The sequence below is a fragment of the Cervus canadensis genome, chromosome 15 (assembly GCF_019320065.1).
Source record: "Cervus canadensis isolate Bull #8, Minnesota chromosome 15, ASM1932006v1, whole genome shotgun sequence".
Taxonomy (NCBI): domain Eukaryota; kingdom Metazoa; phylum Chordata; class Mammalia; order Artiodactyla; family Cervidae; genus Cervus; species Cervus canadensis.
Genome location: NC_057400.1, coordinates 23,873,257 through 23,895,141, shown reverse-complemented (window position 1 = coordinate 23,895,141; position 21,885 = coordinate 23,873,257). Strand labels below are relative to the sequence as shown.

The 21,885-nt window shown below is 37.0% G+C and overlaps 1 protein-coding gene across 2 annotated transcripts in view; it reads right to left on the bottom strand.

The window, feature by feature from the left end:
- The window catches only part of ARHGAP15 (Rho GTPase activating protein 15), a 685,399-nt gene that overhangs the window by 637,512 nt on the left and 26,002 nt on the right, over window positions 1-21,885 (bottom strand). Inside the window, exon 2 of one of the 2 annotated variants that reach the window (XM_043487890.1) lies at window positions 16,201-16,379. In XM_043487890.1, the coding sequence (XP_043343825.1) occupies window positions 16,201-16,365 (165 nt within the window). In that variant the 5' untranslated portion in view covers window positions 16,366-16,379. Of the gene's footprint in view, window positions 1-16,200; window positions 16,380-21,885 lie in introns of those variants that run through there. The other variant, XM_043487891.1, reaches the window with a different exon arrangement.

Genomic DNA, 21,885 nt, shown 5'->3' with positions numbered 1-21,885 from the left:
ATCATATGTCAACACATACATGTGGAAACTAGAAAGATGGTACTGATGAACCTATTTGCAGGACAGCAATGGAGACGCAGACATAGAGAACAGACTTGTGGACATAGTAGGGGAAGGAAAGGGAGGGAAAAATTGAAAGAGTAACACTGAAAAAATATGCATTACCATATGTAAAATTGATAGCCAGTTAGAATTTGCTGTATGATGCAGGGAGCTCACAGTTGGTGTTCTGTGACAACCTAGAGGGATGGGATGGGGTGGGAGGTGGGAGAGTGATTCAAGGAGGGAATGTATGTATATCTGTGGCTGATTCATATTGATATATGGCAGAAACTATCATACTATTGTAAAGCAATTGTCCTTCAGTAAAAATTTTTAAAAAATAAAATAAAAATGGAGCTAGGAAGCCCCCAAACCATCAAGAAATTTGTCCAAAGTAACATAGTAAGTAAATGGCAGAGCCTGGATTTTTTTCCCCATGTCGGCTCAGCACTAACCCATCACCAGACTCCAATTTGCTTCCATGAAGTGGCAAAGCACTTTGAAGGTAACCCATCATGTAGAGGTGCTTGAGAGAATGATTTATGCCTGGGTTACACTGCCTAAAAATAATTCTAATCCTGGCTAGAGTCAAATGTTACTGGTCAAAACACTGAACATGTACCCAACTCATAACTAACAAGAGCATCACAACCTCTGTATGACACTTGCCCTGACAGCTCTGATTGAACCTGGAGGGGGCACTTCAGGGACAGAGACTTGCCACATCTCCCCACGACTGCATCTTTGATTTGTCACTGGAGATTTGTGTGCCACAGGGGCATTAATTAGTGTCTCTGGGAATCAGCAGAGGATCATGTTTTCCAAAGTCTCATTTATGTAAATAACCACTTCAGTACATAAATGAACCACATCTTCCTATTTCCAACCTTATTCTCATCTGGAAGAGGCAACTTAGAAAAGTTATGTTCAATGGAAACATTAGTTTGCAGTTACCTGAATGATAACACAGCTTCTCTTTGTCCTTAGTGGGCATTTAAAAAAGGGTGGAATGGAAACTCTAAAGCTGACATTGCCAACACAAATGTCAGGCAGGTAACAGGATCCAGTGAAGGGAACCTGGATTTAAATGTGGTGAGCTAGAGGCTACTTGATACATCTAGACAGGGCAACATCTATTTACCTTTAGCTGGTTACTGCCTACTCTTTGGGGTGCCAGCCCTGTGACGCCAAAATGTCTGATATTTTGAGATGTGTCACATATACAAATTTTTCCACATATACAAATTAAAAAAACAAGAAGGAAACTGGGACAAACAAAACACATTTTTGGGACAGTTTCAGCATGCACGATGCAAGTCTAAAGATCTCTGAGAACCCTTTGATCTTTATTTCAAAGGACTTTTTCTCTTCCTCATGTGAACCTATCTTCTCTCCATAAAGGCACACAGCTTCTGACCTGGTAAAGCCCATGCTCAAAAAAAAAAAAAAAAAATTGGCTATAAGGAGCTGCGTTGAGACTATTTGTAGGGTTCATTTTTTTGTGTTTCATTTTTTATGGGATATTACATGTCAACTGAAAAAGAAATAAAAATTCTAACAAAGTTTAATAGCCTTCAAATTAAGTTTAATTAGTAAAAATGTAAAGTAAATGATAAGTAATAAGATGATTAGTCAAATATAAGTTGATTTAAATTTTGTATAACATTATAAACTGTCAAATAGTATCATTTCTCATTTCTAAGGGTCTGGTGTGATTCTTTTTTATAATATTTAGAAGTGTACTGCTTCACTTAAATATAAAGAAGCTTACCATCAAGTTTTAAGAAATATTTAACAAACTTCACAAAAGTTAAATTGCAGATAAACCAGAATAAACAGAATATTTATAACTTGGTAACAAGAACACTATTTCCAGAGATAATCTAGTGTTTTCTAAAAGGCAGCAAGTTGTTTGTTAATTTATAATAATGTAAGAGTCTAAAATTGAAATTAATCCCACATGAAAAAAGTCTGAATAAGAAAATTCATATTTAGCTATATAACAGAATGTTTTCACACTCTCAGTGAAATGTGGTAGAGACTACATTTCCAAATGTATGACTAACAATTGTCATCTTCTAAATTTTCAAATTGATAACTAACAATTGTCATCTTCTGACTTGCCACATTATGTTCTCAATTCTAAATAGTCAGTCACTGAAAAGGCTCTAAGATTGTAAACTGAAATCTCCTCAGGGCCAAGCAGATAGCATAAATTGATGGGAGACACTGCTACTCCAACCAAGGGCTTTCAAATTCAAAATTTTAAAAACATCATTCCAAGCAAAAGATACCTATGGGCAAAATTGGATCATTCACTTGTTTGCAAATCCTACTTTAGACCATTAGCCTCTTGTCACAAGAATATATGAAATTGATATTGTCTTTAAATAAATCCTTGAAGCATAAGTAAAATGAAGCCATTGGAGTCCTAGGTATATATTAGTGATCTTGGAAAGCAAAGACCTTCCAAGACTGGCTTCAGCAAGCACTCAGGCAGAAGGTGGGGAGCTCAGAACTGTAAAGGTCAACATGAGTAGAGAAAAGCTCAGATTGACAAAGGGTGCAAACAGATCTCTTTAATGCATCCAGTATCTAGTTTGGGTTTCCTTGTCCATTCTCATTGCATGATTTCTGTCCAATTACACACACATGAGAGAATTAGGAAACTATGAAGTCTAAATAGAACCTATTTTGTGTATGACCAAGTTCAGGCATACTTAGAGACACTGCAGATACCATTCCAGACCACTGCAAAATGCTAATATCATAATGAAGCCAGTGACACAGATGCTTTTGATTTCCCAGTGCATAAAAAATTTATGTTACCACTATACTTCAGTCTATTGTGTCTAGAACATTATGTCTAAAAAATGTACATGGCTTAAATAAAAAATACTTCATTTCTAAAAAATCCCAAAGTAATGACAAAAGTAGCATCAAAGATCACTGATTGCAGACAGATCACTATAACCAATATAATAATAGTGAAAAATTTTGAAATAACACAAGAATTACCAGAAGGTGAGACAGAGACATGAAATAGCCAAATGCTGTTGGAAAAAATCTCACTGATTCACTAGATTCAGTTCAGTTCAGTTGCTCAGTCATGTCCGATTCTTTGAGACCCCATGAATCGCAGCATGCCAGGGCTCCTTGTCCATCAACCAACTCCCGGAGTTTACTCAAACTCATGTCCATCGAGTCAGTGATGTCATCCAGCCATCTCATCCTCTGTCATCCCCTTCTCCTCCTGCCCCCAATCCCTCCCAGCATCAGGGTCTTTTCCAATGAGTCAACTCTTTGCATGAGGTGGCCAAAGTACTGGAGTTTCAGCTTCAGCATCAGTCCTTCCAATGAACGCTGAGGACTGATCTCCTTTAGGATGGACTGGTTGGATCTCCTTGCAGTCCAAGGGACTCTCAAGAGTCTTCTCCAACACCACAGTTCAAAAGCATCAATTTTTTGGTGCTCAGCTTTCTTCACAGTCCAACTCTCACATCCATGACTCTCACATCCAACTCTCACATCTCACATGACTAATGGAAAAACCATAGCCTTGACTAGATGGACCTTTGTTGGCAAAGTAATGTCTCTGATTTTTAATATGCTATCTAGGTTTGTCATAACTTTCTTTCCAAGGAGTGAGCATCTTTTAATTTCATGGCTGCAATCACCATCTTCAGTGATTTTGGAGCCCAAAAAAGTAAAGTCTGATACTGCTTCCACTGTTTCCCCATCTATGTGCCATGAAGTGATGGGACCAGATGCCATGATCTTACTTTTCTGAATGTTGAGCTTTAAGCCAACTTTTTCACTGTCCTCTTTCACTTTCATCAAGAGGCTCTTTAGTTCTTCTTCACTTTCTGCCATAAGGGTGGTGTCATCTGCATATCTGAGGTTATTGATATTTCTCCCGGCAATCTTGATTACAGCTTGTGATTCATCCAGCCCAGCGTTTCTCATGATGTACTCTGCATATAAGTTAAATAAGCAGGGTGACAATATACAGCCTTGATGTACTCCTTTTCACTAGACTCAGGGTTGCCACAAACTTTCAGTTTGTAAAAAACAAAAACAAAAAAACCGCAGTCTATGAAGTAACATAGAGTCAAGTACAGTAAGGGAAATATACATTTATTCATAAATATCTAGGAGTCACTTTGCTCTACATGGAGCTAAATCCTTAAACTAGTCAACTGACTCGTTTATTACAAAATCTGGATATTATTGTATTTTGGCACTAGTTTGTCTATGCAATTTGAGGAAATAAGAGTTAAGAACTTGGAGAAAATTTTGAATGCTCTGTAAACCTCTAAATTAGTTCTGTGTTCAGTCTTCATATTGAAAGCATAAACAGTCCTAGATGTCAAGCACACATTCTAACACTTTAATTTGTATTCATAAAATTATTATTTCAACTACTCCAGTTAAACATTCATAATAAGTTCACAAAAACTATGGAAGAGTGACTAAGAATGGGCGATGGATAAAAAGGCGTTATAAATTGAACCAGTTGGGAACACTTGTACCATGACTTATTACCGAAGAAGAACTTTAATAACTTGTATTTGCTAAAGGAAATATTGTATTTACATGGGAAATAGACCAAAGGGTACAAAAGAGAGTTTAAAGTATTAATAGGCTAAGATCAGGTTGCTGCTGTTGCTAAGTTGCGTCAGTCATGTCCAACTCTGTGCGACCCTGTAGACGGCAGCCCACCAGGATCCCCCGTCCCTGGTATTCTGCAGGCAAGAACACTGGAGTGGGTTGCCATCTCCTTCTGCAGTGCATGACAGTGAGAAGTGAAAGTGAAGTCACTCAGCCGTGTCCGACTCCTCGCGACCCCATCGACTAAAGCCCACCAGGCTCCTCCATCCATGGGATTTCCCAGGCAAGAGTACTGGAGTGGGGTGCCATTGCCTTCTCCAAAATCAGGTTGGAGTTCCACAATTTCACATTAAAAAAAGAAAAGCAAAAAACTCTTGTTTGAGATGTACAACCCACAGAAATGCATCTATAAGAAGAGACAGTGAAGTTCTGCTATTTCATAAGTATGTTTTAAACACTGTATACAATATTTGCACAAAGGTGAAAGGTAGGCAATGCTAGTATCAGTAGGGAGGATGAGGAAGAGCAGGTGGTGACAATGATGACATCTAAGAAGCAAACAGGATGAGTCTGGGGTATTATGCCCAGATTCTACCTCATTTGAATGTAAACTCTAAGAGAACAGAGAACCTTTATGCTTTGTGTCCCCAGTTTTCAAAGCAGTCTTTGATAGCTGCCAATAAATATCTGCCAAATGAAAAAGAATGGACTAATGAATGAGCAAATGAAAGTAGTTGACCTGCTCACCCATTTTCCACTCTGGGACTTCTAAAAGGGACACAAACAGAGCCTGCGTTGGGATGATCATAACTTTGTGAGCAGGAAATTACTAATGAAGGGACCTTAGAACATACCACTGGATGCCATTTTCTAGGATTTTTGTTATGTAAGATGGAGTACTCCAGGGTAACATTATCAATTATAATGGTCCCTTATATTCAGGGTTTTATTATCTAAAATGTGTTATAGATGAGAACCAAAAAGATGCCAAATTAATAATCTGTGTGACAGTAAAAATCTTATTCATTAGTACTTTAAAGACAAGAGAGAAAATGGCTTTTTCTTTTTTGAAAGGATAATATTAAAAGTACGGAGGTTAAAGATGGCACATCCAGGAATGTAAAGTTCTTTCCGTTCTATCTGATCACGTGTTATTGGCATTGACGCTGTCAATAATCCATGGTGAACGAGGACGTTGTCATGTAAGGCTACCCACTGTCAGGCTATGATCGATAGGTAAGACCACAGTGGGTGATGTATTGTCAAAGCTAGGTTCACTTTCTCATGGATCAGTTCGTCTAACCTGAACTAAGCTTATTTATTCATTATCCTTTCCCTGATGATTATTGACTACGCCTTGAACACATTTTATTTAAGTACAGAATATCACTACTTATCAGTACCTCTTGCTATTTAATTCCTGTGATCTGGCGGTTGGACCTCTAGGATTTGCCCCCATGTTTCGATGTTGGTGTTTATATTTGAGCAAACAAAACTGTCACTTTGTTTTCCTGTCTTCCTTTATTGGGTCACTTTGTGCTACATGATATGATCTAAGACAATTCAATGCAAGGAGACACATGTCCCTTCTCATTGGAAATATGAAGTCTGCAGTTTCCTTTTACCCTGTGGGAAAGAAAGCATGTCAGGTGTCCAAAAGGAGTGGAGGAAAGTTAGTGTCATCACTATTCCTCCTCCTCCTCCATAGAAACAAGATTATGAGGCAAGAACAGCACTGGTTTCTTCAGGAAGGAATTTAAAAAAAAAAAGAAAATGAACAGTACCATGGTTATTTGTGTTTATGGTACTGTGGAAGGCACTCACAATACAAATAAGACTAGTACTTCTGGACATTTTCAAACACATTATTAATCAAATATCTTCAAATCTCAGGGAAACTAGCTTGTTGAAATCATCTCCTCAGGGACAAAAGAAATAAAATACTAGCAGCCATTGTCTTTTTTTTTTTTTTTTTTGGTTTTATTTAGAAAGTATAAACAATTTATTTCCTTTTGGTTTTCAGAGCCAGACCTCTACAACATTTTGATACTTAAATACCAGAATTTGGCTTTGTTTCATTTTAAGTTTTATTTCACCCAAAAGCTGGTATATAAAATAATTTGCACATAAATGAGTGAGAGGTCTGAGTCAGTCAGTGTAATTTTATCAAAGGTATTTGCATGTGGAAAAATGTACCATATCATGGTGACTACAGGCGCTACCATTAAAAAAAAAAAAAAAAAAGCTTGTGTTTCTCAAAAAAAAAAAAAAAAGAAATGCAATAATAATAATAATGAGGGGGAGGAAGAGAAAGAGTAAAGCAACTTCCTCTAGGGTTTTTTCACCTTCCCCAAAGAGTCTCTTCTCATTATTTATCTCCCATTTTAGCATATCCTTAAACTTGCTTGACATATGACAACTATACCTCCTATTACAACTCAAATTCCATATCTCTTCCCCAATAAACTTATTGCGAGTGCACTGGAAGTGAATGAGAATCATAAAAATCCATCATCACAAAGGAGAAGCGTATGAGTTTGTGCATAAAGAAAATGGCATCATTTCTGGGAGAGAGTGCCACATCACTGTACATCTGCTATTACATGCAACATGCATTAATATAAAAAATAATGTCTTTTTTTTCTTACATAGTGTTGTTTGGAGATGGTTCTGCTTATCAGTTTTTAATACGCTCTTTGAAAACTGACATGCACTTTAGCCACATCTCTTTAGGAACACAGGGATTCAAAGGCTGGATAACATACTTTCATGCTTCCCAACACAAACCTGAGAGTGTAATTAAACAGATGGTAACAATAAACTGGATCTGAACACATGAGGGACTAGAGTCCCTTATTAAAAGCCTTATACACTGAAGAGTGGTGGAATGACAACTCTGGGGAAGTGTTTTAGCAGCCAACACCTTTTTGTATGCCTTGGTCTCAGAAGCAGAAGCTAATCAACTCTTTAGAGATGGGCTGGGCTTCCTACCACCTGGGAGAGGGCACACATGAGGTCCCTGCACACTCTGAGGAACAGAAATGCAGTGTAGATTGTGTGACTCTAAAGGAAAGTGACTCTTCCTCAGGATTGCCTTCAAGACATCAGTTTTGGACACATCAACTTTGTAACTGTAAGTCCGCCTTATCCCCACCCCTCCTACACCACACACACACACACACACACACACACATACACACACACACACACACACACACACACACACACACAAAGACCTACTTTGGAGGACTTATGCGCCAACAACACAAGCTATCATCTTGTATGTGAGGGCAAAAACAAGGTACTGGAGATCTCTGATGACACAGTTGTTCTGAATATTTTCAACCTCATTTCTGGCAACCAAGTGATCTATTTATTTCATCCCTGAAATTTATTGGAATTCTACTTATTTTTCAGATCTTAACATTGTCTGTTTGTGCTGAGTTAAATCTATTGCAAGAAGAGTGCTGTAGCAATCTGGATATTTCAGCTTGCAGATATATGTATGTAACTTTTTCCTAGAATATAAAAATAAGCTCCAATATATAAATTTTATATACATGTCCCTCTCACTCTGAAGTGAGAGATGTATGTATGTATATTTACTATATATGAATAACGCAAAGAAAGAATCCACTATAGGCAAGAAAGGATCTTATTACTGTAGAGGTTTGCAATGTTACTGTGCAGCCACGCACACAGAGATACTATTTTGCCATTACATAAGGCACTTACAACCGAGGGGATAAAGTCAGGGTTTGTTCTTCTGTTTCCCAATCTGTTTCAGTTCTCTGCTTCACTTGGCAAGTTGAGTATCATTTATAAGAAACATTCCGCATCAGTACAACAATGATTTAACTTACCTAAGTGCTAACAATCAAAGGACAATATTCTGAACATACTGTGCTTTAGGTTAATCAAAGTTATAATGATGATCTAAGAAAAGAAAATTTCTGAAAAGTGAGGCAAGTATTAAAATGGGAAAATGTACAAGGCACATAAAAACAGAAATGGCAAACATTATTTAGCAGCTTGCATTTTACCTCTTTGTGCCTATAATCATCATATAACACTGTCCAATTTTTAATTTGGGGGTTTTGATACTTAATAGTATAAAAAACCCTGGTGGCTCAGTGGTAAAGAATCTGCCTGCAATTCAGGAGACTCCCTGCAATACAGGAGATGCAGGTTTGATCCCTGGGTAGGGAAGATACCCTGTAGAAGGAAATGGCAACCTATTCCAGTGTTCTTGCCTGGGAAATCCCATGGACAAAGGAGATTGGTGAGCTACAGTCCATGGGGTCGCAAGAGTCAGACACAACTTAGCAACTAACCCACGACGACCAAGTTTAAAAAGACTGTTCCCAGTTTCTGATACAACTGTACCTGAAATGACTCATATCATCTTAGGAATTTGCCATAAACCCCCCTTAATAATAGTGACTGTGGTTCCAAAATTATTTTAAGGGTGAAGAGTAGTATATGAATTAAATAAGAGATGCTGCGAATGATTTGGTGGAAAAGCATAGTTGCTGCCACAGAGAGTATTAGGTAACTTTTTTTTTTTTTTAATTAGAATGTACACTTTAAGATTACTGATTATGAACATCAGGGGACCTGAGATTTTGATTCATCAGTAATTCTCCTTTATGTCTACACTAAGATGTAAAAACGAGACCTCTGTTTCAACTTGGTATTTCAGAGCCTTCACATGCTGGTGCAGAAACAGTTTTACCTGAAATCTCTAGTACTGCTCTGCCCCCTTGTGCCGCTGCAGTGAACTCAACAGAAGGCCCCGCTTGCCTTCATCTTTGTGCATGCACTACAGAAAAACCCCACTGTCACTTCTCACTTTTCTGGCAAGTTCAAGGTCAGTGTCTAGCTATTTTCAGCTCATCTCTTCTTGATCCATGCAGAGAAATGACAAGGTAACGTGATTCGGGGTCAGCTGTATTACAGGAACCGTTACATAAACGGAGAAAGTGAAAATCAATCCTGGCTGACAGTGACTTCGGGATAATCAACGCTCACTGGATGCCTCTGTCAGCTCGCCTGCGTCAAACACCGTGTGACTTCTGTCAGATCTTTTTAATAAAACTATATTCTCACTTTCAGCAACCTAAATAAATATTTCTCTTGAGCTGATTTTTTTAGACTCTGTTAGCCTTGCAGATTTGTAAACTATGCCAATAACGCTGTGAAAAAAATTAATGCGTGATACCCCTGTCCTACAGTTTATTATTGACCTGAGATGGAAGTTACTGCTCTAGAAACACCCGTTTCCTGAGTGATCCAAGAGAGCCCTTGTACAGACATCTTCTGTGCTAATCTCAACACCTTCCCCATCATCATCCTCAGCCCTATCTCCTCTCTCTTCCTCCTTGTCTAATAAAACACCTTAATCAACCATTTCTTGTTGGGAGAGTATTTTCTCCTCCTTTTTAGATGTTCATCATTGCTTTCCTTTTTATCTCTCTATTTTCTGCCAGGACATTTCCCCCTAACACAGAACTGGAAATGCAGTATTTAACAAGATGTTCCAGTTTAGCGGCATTCCCACTGACAGCACCTGATATATCAGTTTAGGGAAGGACCTATTTTTATCCCACCCACCTTGTGCTCCCTTGAAACTGTGAGGCAGGCAGTACCCCATTGAAGTACAATTTACCATAATATTAGTTGTCAGTAAATTCAAAGACAGAACTCCTAAAGCTATAAAATGGATTAGAAGCAATTTAAAAAAGAATTAACAAACTAGAGTTAAGAGTATACTGTCAACAAACAAATGCTCCATCATAGGACTGTAATTTGGAATTTTAATTACCCCTCTGCTTCTGTAACAAAACAATGTCTGAACTGGCAGCGATTTGAATCTCTCACAGGTCATTGAGCATTCTAGTTAATTACTCTATGAATAGCCTGTTTTTCTCCCCTCTGGAAACACGTTTCTAATGGCAGTCAAGGTCTGACAAATGTGTCATCTACATAATTAGCTAGGAAGCAACACAAAACATTAAACATGCTTTGTGCCGACAACTATCAAAACATTTCATTTGTTGTCAATTATTCATTACTTTGTAGGTTCTGAAGGGGTTGTTATTATGGAAATAAGTCCAGATGCTAACAAGGTTAGAGTTTTGGATTCAAATTAGTAATCAGAGGACTAACTTAAAAAAAAAAATGTATCTCATGTACATTCAGCGCCATGTTCAATCAGTAGGAGATTATAAACAAATTTAGCTATGCTCAAGTTAAAATGGAAACCGCGCAAGCTCAAACATGAACTCAAGAGCCCCAGCTCATTCTTTGAAGTACAGACTCTACACTGTCAATGAAAACTTCCCGAACCTTTGGCATGTCCAATTTGTGCTTGGTAAACAGAGTTAAAGATTTTCACAGCATGAGATGACATAGGATGGCAAGGACAGGAAAGGAATCTCTAGTGGTTTGGATTCTTCTTTCCTCCCTCCCACCCCAGGGCATTTTATGTAAAAGTCAAAAATCTAGCTAATAAATATTTTCGTCTGCTTTACAGCAGACTGGTTACCTTAGGTAACCTTTGAATATCATGATTTCTTTCTTTTTTTTTGGGGGGGGTGCTATTTCTGAAAACTTGTTTCTCTATTATTGTTTTAATATTGTATATAAAACTGAGTGTTGTCTTGAAAGCAGTAGTCCTAATGTATATAGAGGATATAAAAGGATTTCTCAACAAAACTGACCTCTCAGTAGCAAAGAAAATTGCAGTGGAAGACACATTATTTCAGTCATATCTGAGATTTGGATCTATGGAGAGTCTCACTCCACTGTCCTCCAGCTTTTCCTCATAAACCAAAATGGCTTACAAATGTCATCCACAATAGTTCGATAAAGATTAGGAACAAAACACTGTCCTTACATTGATGAGATAAGAAAGATTTAACTGCAGAATGCAGTGTATAAGAACAGTTCGTAAGGCTTGTTCTCCAATCAGGAAAATAGAATTCAAATTATATTTGTGTGTGTCTAGAATTTAATTGAGATGATCAGTTTGTTTTCCACATAATGTTTGATTAGATGCCTGTACTACAGAGCTAGACAAAAAGAAAAGAAAGAAAACAAATTCATCCTATCAGGAAAAATCAGGAAGACCCGTTATCTACAACATGTGCAAAATATGTCAGGAAATAATTCTACCCTGAGCTCTGAGAATGCCCAGTTAATAAAAAAAGATCAGCCACACGCTAAGAGAAAATAATTTTCTGTATCTGTGTTTTTCAAAGCAAAAAGGCAGCCACATCTTATACTAAATAGGACACATTAAAAATAAGCTTTAATAATCTTTATGCAAAAGGAAACTAATCCATTTTCAGATCATACGATCCACAGCAATAAAAGGAAATCATCAAACTAAAAACAATTTTAGAAATGGCTGCAGACTCTCATTTAATTAACATGCAACAGATCATATATTTATGAGGAAGTCAAAATATTTAGGAAGCCTATAATCCTGTAAGCCTTAATGTGGTATAAAAACAACAAATAAATGCAAAGTGTTACTGTTATACATGCCTGCCTGATCAATGGTTTTCACATATTGATCTATAAATGGAGTTGACAGTCTGTGTTGGCTGCACATTTTCCAAGCAGTGCTATTTTTGTATAAAACCAATACGGGCAATTACCTTTGTTTGAGATGCCAAGTCTTATCAATTCAATGTGATTTAGTGTCATTTTAATTGAATATCAGGATCCACTTCAGGACAATTTATACAAACAAAGCCTCAAACCTAACTATAAGCTTGATTTGAAGTAAACAGGGATAAGTCCTACAGCCTCATAATATTTCTCAAAATCTCTGCTAAACAGAAGGCTTATATTTTTAGTAGCAATTTTTATGTCTGCCTTTTTAGCTAGCCACAACTTTGGCAAGTATCCTATAATCACAGAAGTAAGAAACAAAGGAAAATTGTTTCCTTTTTTTCCCTTATAATATATTGAAAAGAAAAATGAAGGAACACTGTTAACAGAACAAGGAATCTTGTATGTTAATGTTTAGAAATGGCTTGATCTAAGTCTTTATCTGAACACTAATAAAAATAAAACATTTTCCTGTCTATGATGGCTATGAATGGAGTGATGCACTTCTGTGGGGTTTACAAGCTGGAAATGGTGAATATTCATACATGATGCTGCTTAAGACACCAGTATTAAATGCCAGAACTGCTCCTGCCTGCAAATCCTATGTCTGCGGTTTCCTGACTTGGGCTATTTAAATTCTTCATTAATATCTATTTTCAAGCTGTCTAGTAGGCTGGGCATCCCTCTTACAAATAACATCAAAGTCACATTAAACCTTTTGTATTAGGTATTCGCTGGATTGCACATTAGCCTTTTTCGCCCCACACTTTACTTGCCCCTGTTTACGCTCACTCAGCCTTCTGCTTCTGTATTTAGCACGTTCGGGTAAACCATCAGTCCACCTTTAAGAGGTCTCTGGAGCTTGGGGCAGGGGCGGAGAGATAACAAATCACTGAGACCAAAGAGCGTTCCCTCCCCACCAAACCAAGACCTCCAGATCATTCTCACAGATACGCAATTTTCTTACTAACCGTGTCATTCCATGTCCAAACTTTCCATCTCGCCAACATTTCTTAGAAAGCAAAGTGGCCTCTTTGAATTTTGAAAAGGCGTCAATCTTATGAACCACATAAAAATGATTTTTTGGTGTTTAAAGAAAATGATGCATGCCAACAATAAAATACTAATGGACTATTGATACCTGTTTTACTGGAATGCTTCCCTGCAGCATTTAGGCAATAGAAACTTTTAATTCAACAAGTAAATTCACCTGTGTTTGCAGAGTTTAGGGTTGCATAAATGTTTATATTGGCATTTCAAATACTCCTCGATTTAATACATCAAGGACATAGGCTCTTATGACATATATATGAGAGTTTTATATTATGTTCTGAGCTTACAGTCTTACTATACACACTTTAATTAATCAAATTTAAAAAGAGGACTTTATAAATTAATGACAAAATTACATAATAAATCTGACCCTAGAATTACTATCATTTTTATAATAAGTTAAATCATAGTAATGTAATATCAGATTGTATTATTATATACTCTAAGTCCTTGTTAATTTGCATAATTGGTGTGCCAGTAACGAATAGTATACATATGTCAAATATATGAAATAGGGCGCATAATACATATACAGTTTCTAAATACTCAATTTTTTCTTGTACAGATTAAATGTATTTGTCTCTGTTACAGAAAATCATGCTACGTGTGAACTTCTGCACACATTTTAGTGTATATCTTCGCCCACTTTTCCTAAGTTCAAAATCTCCCCCTTGACCTTACCCCAACTTCCAACTTCTGAAAAATCAAGTTCTTAGTTTAGCTTGAGCAGATATCTTTAACAGGCTTGTTTGAATAAATATGCCAAAATACTTTACATTCTGTCAGTATCTAGTCAGAAAATTGTGCATGGAAAAAAGAGATGAAAAGAACTGAGACAGAAAGAAAATTAGTGCCATGGCAAGCTTTCAATACAGTATCTCTGAGCCAAGTCTTCTTGGTGAAATGACATATCCTCACTAAAATACCCCTTTTATATAATTATGCACTGAGCACACATAACCAAAAGTAACTTTTATTTTTGTTCCTTATCGAGGAATACATATTGCCGAGGCTAAGAATGCGGAAACAAAAGCTGGGATAATTATAGCTAATTTAACTTTGGAAAACTCTGATTCTCCAGCAGTCCAGCATACAACCCCCCAAACTAAAGTTATGTAACAAGGTAATATCAACAATGAGAAACTGCATGATAAAATCCTGCCCAAAAGTGAAAAATGCTAATTTTGTCTCATTTAGCAGCTGGATACAGAAATGCTCATTAGTTTTAAGAGGGTTAATCCTTTTAACTTTTGCATATTGATATGCCAATTATGCCTAATTGTACAAGAGGCATCAGTCAAGGTAATAGTGCATAAACACATGAAAGTTATTAAGTACATCCCAACATGTAATAAAGTAGGTGTTAATTGGTAGCTGAGTTCTGCGGGCTATTGAGGTGGATAATTCATTGAGAGATGGATCACTTGTAATTTCTCTCCATAATTCCTTTTGCAGTCTCATGCTGTGATGTTTTCATGCTTGTCAAAAACAACTGCGGCATAGTGCCTTTTGTTAAACACAGCCAATAAAATATGTTAGGCATCATTAAATATACTTAACTTTTAAACTTTTTCAAAGGTACAGTTCTTACTGATAATACATTATAGAGATTCCAATAATTTACTCTAACCACTGTCTCAAGTTCATGGTTGAGGAACGGTTTAGCAGGTTTCAAAGTCAGGCTGACTGTGTTGTGCCTCCCAGCAGACAATACTTTTAAATGAGAAAAGAAAGAAAGAAAAATGTTTCTCTCAGAACCTTGTCTAGGGATATATTTCTCACTTCCAAAATATAATCACTGGCTTCCTCATGCTAAATCTGTCTATAATACCTGAAGAAAGAAGAGTTACAATCATATAATTCCTCAGGCTCCTGAAATTGTGGTGGGTTAATTTTGCATTTGAAATTCAAGTGAAAAACAGGGAATAAATATAATCAGTAACATGCTACTCAGCAAGTTGATCTCATTTAATAACTCAGTTAGGGAGCTGAATATTTCATAGGCCCCTATGATATTAACAGAACACTCAATTAATAGCTCACATGTTACTGCAGGGTGACTGGGACTCACAGGCCATCCCCAGCTAACCTATCTCTTGCTCTTGCTCTCACTGTGAGCAACAAAACAGATCCGGGGTCCAAAAGAGTGGCTAACATTGCATAAATAATTTTGTAACATCCTATGGCCTCAGCTGCAAGTTACCACCATTATGGAAGAAAATTAACCAGAGGAGACTCATTGCAATCAGTATGTTTAGTGGCTCAGGATGAGTGCAGGGGCAGGGACACAATTGGCAGTAGAGTTCATCTCTAACTATTTTATTTCAAATCTTCCTAATGACACATTATGGAGACAAAATGGCTTCCTCTCCAAACCTTAAATTGCCACACCATTTCCACTGCTCAAACTCATTCCAAATCAGACTGAAATTTCCAATACCATATATTGTTGGAAGATTTTTAAGGAAGAGATTTTCACATTTAAAAAATATATTTTTTCTCAGTTTATTCTTAGCTAATTTTAGCCTCTGGCTCTTCAAAGTGATGTACTGTATTTGGAAGTACAAACACCACATGCTAGCATAACCTCATTATTTTTATGACACTGAAGCATGATAGTGGAGGCCCTTAAAATGAGTCAAAGGTGCTCTTCGGTCTAGTTCCAAATCCACTTTATCACTCTGGATTAAGCCCAGCTCTTCTTTTGCAACTGGGGATATTATTATGATTATAAGTAGGCAAGATAAAATGCATTGCAAAAACAGTTTTCTCATGCACATTAGAAAAACAAATAAAACAAGGCTAATTAGCCCCCCTCCCTCTTTTTACTTTTTATAAAATTCTATATCAGGGAACTTGGGGTATCTGACTTACAGGTTCAGTGACCTTCCCAACGTCGGTGAGGATCATAGATTTACTTTGGCTCAGCCTGTCATGGTGGCTGTTGGCATTTTTGATTCTCATTTGCACAGCTCCAGTGCCTTGGCGCGTGGGATTCAGTGTTTCCACAGGGGTATCAGAATTTGTAGTTTTCTGCATATTACAGTGTTATCCTGATAAAATATAAAAGCATTATATTATTCTAAATATACATAATTTTCTATGAAAAACTCTTGGTGGAGTGGACATCTCTATTCATCATTAAGGTACAAAAATGGCATAAAGTCTCTGCCTCTTTGAGTGGTGAAGAAGAAGTTAGTTACTTTGCAGTGTGTTTTTTTGTTTGTTTTTTTATCAGTTGGGACCTCTATATTCCGACTGTATGCATGCCAGAGGATTTCAATTCATATATAATACACTCAAATTCTGTGTAGCTCCTTAATTTGATTAAGAAACACCTAATGACAATACAATATGATCTCCCTTATATGGAAATGCTATTGCCAACTAAGCATCTTCAGGGTATATGCTTTTTTCATTCACAATGTCTTTGATCTATTAGCCACCCCATCCCACACCACTTTCAGATACCATTACTGGCAACTTTTTTTTAGTGGGGGAAAAAAAACCAAAAAAACTGTGAATAAGGTCAAATTTAAGTGTATAAAATTGGCTTTAGAGCAAACCAAGCTGGTCCCACTGACTATCAAATATGTTGGCTTGGCCTCATTAGCCTGGTTCAGAGTCCTAGCCCCCACCTCTACTTGGAATATCCACAGGGAAAAATTAAAATTCCTTTGTCCACTGCCATCTGCCAACTGAACTAGATTTAGTATTAATAACTTATTGGATATAATATTTATGAAGGAAGAGAAAATCAACACAACAACACTGTTTATTTATTTATTTACATTTAGTTTATTGGAAGGAGTCTGCTTCAGCCAGGAAAATCCAGCGTGGGCAAATTTTAAAGGAGTGGCTATGAAACAAGAATACTTCAGAAAAAGAAAACAAAGAAAATAAATTGGGTGGGTGGACCAAGAGGGCTTTTAGTTGCTTCCCAAATACATAATCCTTTTCAGCTGCTCCTGCCCACAAGTTCCTCAAATGAATACATCCACTCATTTAAAATAGAACATTTGCAATGCAAATATAGCTTCTAAGTTTCTAGAAACAGACCCGTTTCTAGCCTGAGTGTTGCCTCCATCTCTCACCGATATAGAGGCTTCAGCGCTAACCTGGTCAAGTGGGTACAACATTAGAAAAATCTGTCACCAGTCAGTTTTAGAAGTCAATATAATCCTAAAGAAGAATTATATTTTAAGGAGCTAATTGTATTGGTACCTCTACATTGGTTGGACAGACAACCGGGCTAGAATTGTGGCAATGTTCTGGTTGAGTGGACATGAAAATAATTAGGAAAAAATAAAAGCATTTTAATGGGAGGAAAAGTGGTATCAGGAAAAACTGATACCAATTAGGCAACTGAGTGATAATTCAAAGAAAGTTAACATTTATTGAGTATTTATTATGTGCCAGGCATTTAGCTGGTTTAATTCTTACAAAGCTCCTATGATATTCACATTATACTCATGTTTTTATAGAGGAGAAAAATGAGCATTGGAAGGACTAAAAATTTTCTTAAGGACAGTGAACACAAAGAAGTGGAATATTTATTTTACCCCCTCACTAAAAAAAACCCCACAAACGACCCATAAGTCCACCAACAGATGAACTGATAGAAAAATTCTGGTTTATCTACATGATATAACTCAACAATAAAAAATGGACTACTGATGCATGCAACTACATGGATGAATTGCAAACTTCCAAGCCCTCTTCCTAAAAAGTTCTCATTGAGTACTTATGGTTTCACTTATACAATATTTTTGAAAATACAAACTAACAAAGTAAACAGACAAAACAAAGATTGTCTAGGGACAGGGTAGACTCTGGATACAAAGAACTTTTTGGGGGTGATGGATGTGTTTGTTATCTTGATTGTGATGATCGTTTAACAACTATATACAAGTATTAAAAATGATCAAATTGTACACTTTAAACAACTGCACTTCATTGTACTTTAGTAATATCTAACTTCTCCAGGGGATCTTCCTGAAACAGGGATTGAAACTGGGTCTCCTGCATTGAAGGTGAATTTTTTACCGTCTGAGCTACCGGGAAAGTCTCAACTAAGTTGTTTACAGGATAGTTGTATTAAGAATTCCTGAACCAAATTATTTTTCTACTTATTTTATTTTCATTTATTTAAAATATATTCATTTTCATAATCTTATGAGTGACATATTTTAAAAACTTATTTAATTGAGAATAAAAAGACTCTTTCAACAACATTGGAAATACAACTTTGATGTAATAAAATAAGGAAGTCTTATCCTCACTATTCCATAGAAATATGATTAGAACTACATTTAATAGAATTTTTTAATGGATCGAATCTGACCAGTAATGTATGCATAAGGGAACTTACCTCTATATATAACTAGAATAAGATATAGAAGGTTAAATATATCAGTGTGTTTTAAAAAGTAAATGCAATCAAAGGCAGATGATATGAATAGTTATTTTTCCATATACCCCAGTACAGGATAATACATTTCTGGTTTTATTCTGTGTATTATTTACTATCGAGGCCATCAATTTTTCATAGCTAAGAAGATGTTATTTCAAAATAAAGCAAATCTATGGATTTTTTACATTGATAAAGTGCTACTAATAAAAGCATGATTTTTTTCAGAGTTTCAGTGAATGAAGTAATTATGAATGAAACAATGAGAATCTAGGCACTGTGACTGTGATGGAGACCTTGGATTCATTATAATTAGACTAGTTGCATAAAAAGAACTCATGATGACTTATAGTGGCAGCAGTCTCTAATGTCCACCTTCATGACCTTGAACAGGTCCATGGCCCCTTGTTCTATCTTTGGAAGAAAACTGAGAGTGAGGGTGCATGATCAGCCAAGAGTACTGCTATGATCTGCACCGTCCTTTTCACTTCCGACACCGCTGGGCTGGGAGCTGGGAGCTGGAGAAGTACTACAGCAGATTTACAGAGCTCCAAAGTTTCAGGCAAATAGGCAGCAATGTAAATGCTTTGGTATGATCTAATGCCCAAGGGATGTGGATGATGCTTGAGGATAATCAAGGATTAAACACATAAATCTTTTCTAAAAGAATCTGGATTCTCCTTGGAGTTCATTCAAGGCTTGATCTTCCACATTATTCATTGGATTTGTACTCCAAAGATAGTGTGCTTGTCACACTGGTGAGGGACATACTCTGGCTAAAGCCACTATCTTCTGACCAAAAGCGTGAAGCCACTGAATTTACATAGCCTCACCATGTGCCATTTATAGGAAATGTTGCTTCCTCAGACTGCACACATTTCAGCATCAAATCAACATCTGCATTCTTGTATTGATTTCACAATTAACCCATAATTTGTTTGGGGATGGGTTTCCGTCAACAGGCTGGATTTCTTTAAAAAGACTCTTATCTGGCTTCCCCACCTGTTTTCTAGGGGACAATCTGCAGGAAGGAATTTCAAAATTCCTCCTTTAGATCTTTCTGTAAGCTGCTTTCCCCCTACACTGGTTAATGCTATTTCTCTTCTCTCACTCTTTCCTCTAGCTGTCACTTCCTTTCCCAACTGACCTCAGTTCATATTTTGTTGAAAACACATTGCACTATTATTTTTTTCTCTTTATTCAACATCTTCTGTATTTTGTTTTACAAAGGTATTCCCTTGATACTATTCATAGTTATTCTCATATTTGTAATATGGTGGTTTCATGTTGCTCTAAGAAGAATACAGAAAATGACACAAACTTCCTCTTCCTCAAAGAAAATAAATTACCTACTTAAGGTTTATTGAGACTTTCCTAAGTGACAGACACTACAGTAGACGTTCTTTTTTGTGTTTTTGTTTTTTGTTTGCTTCAACCAAGTGCTTTACAGTAGTTCAGTGAGTGTGCTAAATAAATAAATCAAATTAAATGAGAAAAGAGTTGTACCCAGGTGGGAAGAGAAGCAATGGCATTAGACTCTGGTGGAATGGTGAGGTGTGGAGACAGAAAGTCTGCAAAAGAAGACCAGCCAATGCTGGAGCTAAATTAAGACCAGTTGGGCATTTTGGGCAAAGGACTTGGTAGTGCAGAGGTATGCAAATAATTGCAAAATTATAAGGTAAATTTTGACATGTGTTATGAAGAAAACCTACAGTACAAAGAAGTTGAAGGAAAAGACAAGTGCTGGATTTCATGAAGGAAATGGCATTTAGTCTCCATGTGGGTAAGTCTGATTATCTTGCTGTCCTCTCATCAGGCTGAAGGATTAACTGAAAGCCTCAACCCTCCTAAGCCAACCAGTGCTATAGGAGGCAAGGTATTCTAGACACTCTGAGGAAGAGAATTTGGGAAGAGGGCTTTCCTTGGCATAATACACAAACATCTTGTACGGATGAATTGAGTGCAAGACAGAGGGAAGCAGGACCCCCTCACCCTCAGCAGGAACCGAGGAAGGGGGAGGACAGAGGAGGAAGGAAATATAATTGCCAGAAATGACAGTTGCACTGGTGGCTGTGAAACTTCTAACTGTTGTACTCTGTGGGTTCAGAGGTGATTTATTCTTTTTCATCCTGTTAGAAACCTCTCACACCAAGTGGATAAGGCTGTTTTACACCAAATTTTGCAAGTCATGTTCAGATCCCACTTACAGTTCTTTCTCTTTAGACTCCTTCAACTTTCCCATTTTCCCCTTGCCCACACCCTAATATTCTTTTTTCTCTACCTTGAACACTATGATCCTTTTAACATTTTGACTGCCAAAGCCGTCCCATCTACTTAGGCCCCATCTCAACCACAGGGTCAATATTTCTGAAATGCCATCATCAATTCTTACTTACATTTTTTTACTTAATCCATCTGCTCAGTGAATCACCTAGATGTATATATGGGAGAGGAGTGATTATAGCAATTAACACAATACCATAAATGATTAGTCAGATTTCACATTAACTCTCAGGAACCATTTATCTGAGTCTCACACTGGAAACTCTTCTGGCTACATGGGAACACATCTTATAGTAGAAGACCTCTGGTTATTCTACTTCGTGTGTGTTCTTAGGCACATGTAGAGGCAGGCAGCATTTGTGACTAAGGATAGGAGATCAGGATTGTATTCTAGTAAATGGTGTCTCCTGGAATTGTGGGATGTGATGGCCTGCCATGGTACTCTAATTTTTGAGTCTTTATGAAAGAAGTTTCTAGGGGAACAAACTCCATTATAAAGTCTGCCCAACTATGAGTCGAAAGAAACCCTCAAACCCCAGGGTCCATCATGACTTGCTTCCAGCATCAGGGGAAGAATATAATTCCAGGAACCTGGAAGTATTAATTTCAGGATGTGTTAAGAGAGACAATGAAGAGCTCTAATCAGAGAGTCTTTTTATGTTATGATTCCAAGAATATGCATAGGGTTTTGAAATCATATTCTGTTGTTCCACCTGTATTTTCATTTCTCACTGACACTCAAGTTTCTAGATTTGGTAGAGTATATCGTAAAATCAACAATATTTTTCTAGGCTTGTGCATGTGTGCTAAGTCACTTCAGTCGTGTCTAACTCTTTGCGACCCCGTGGACCATAGCCTGCCAGGCT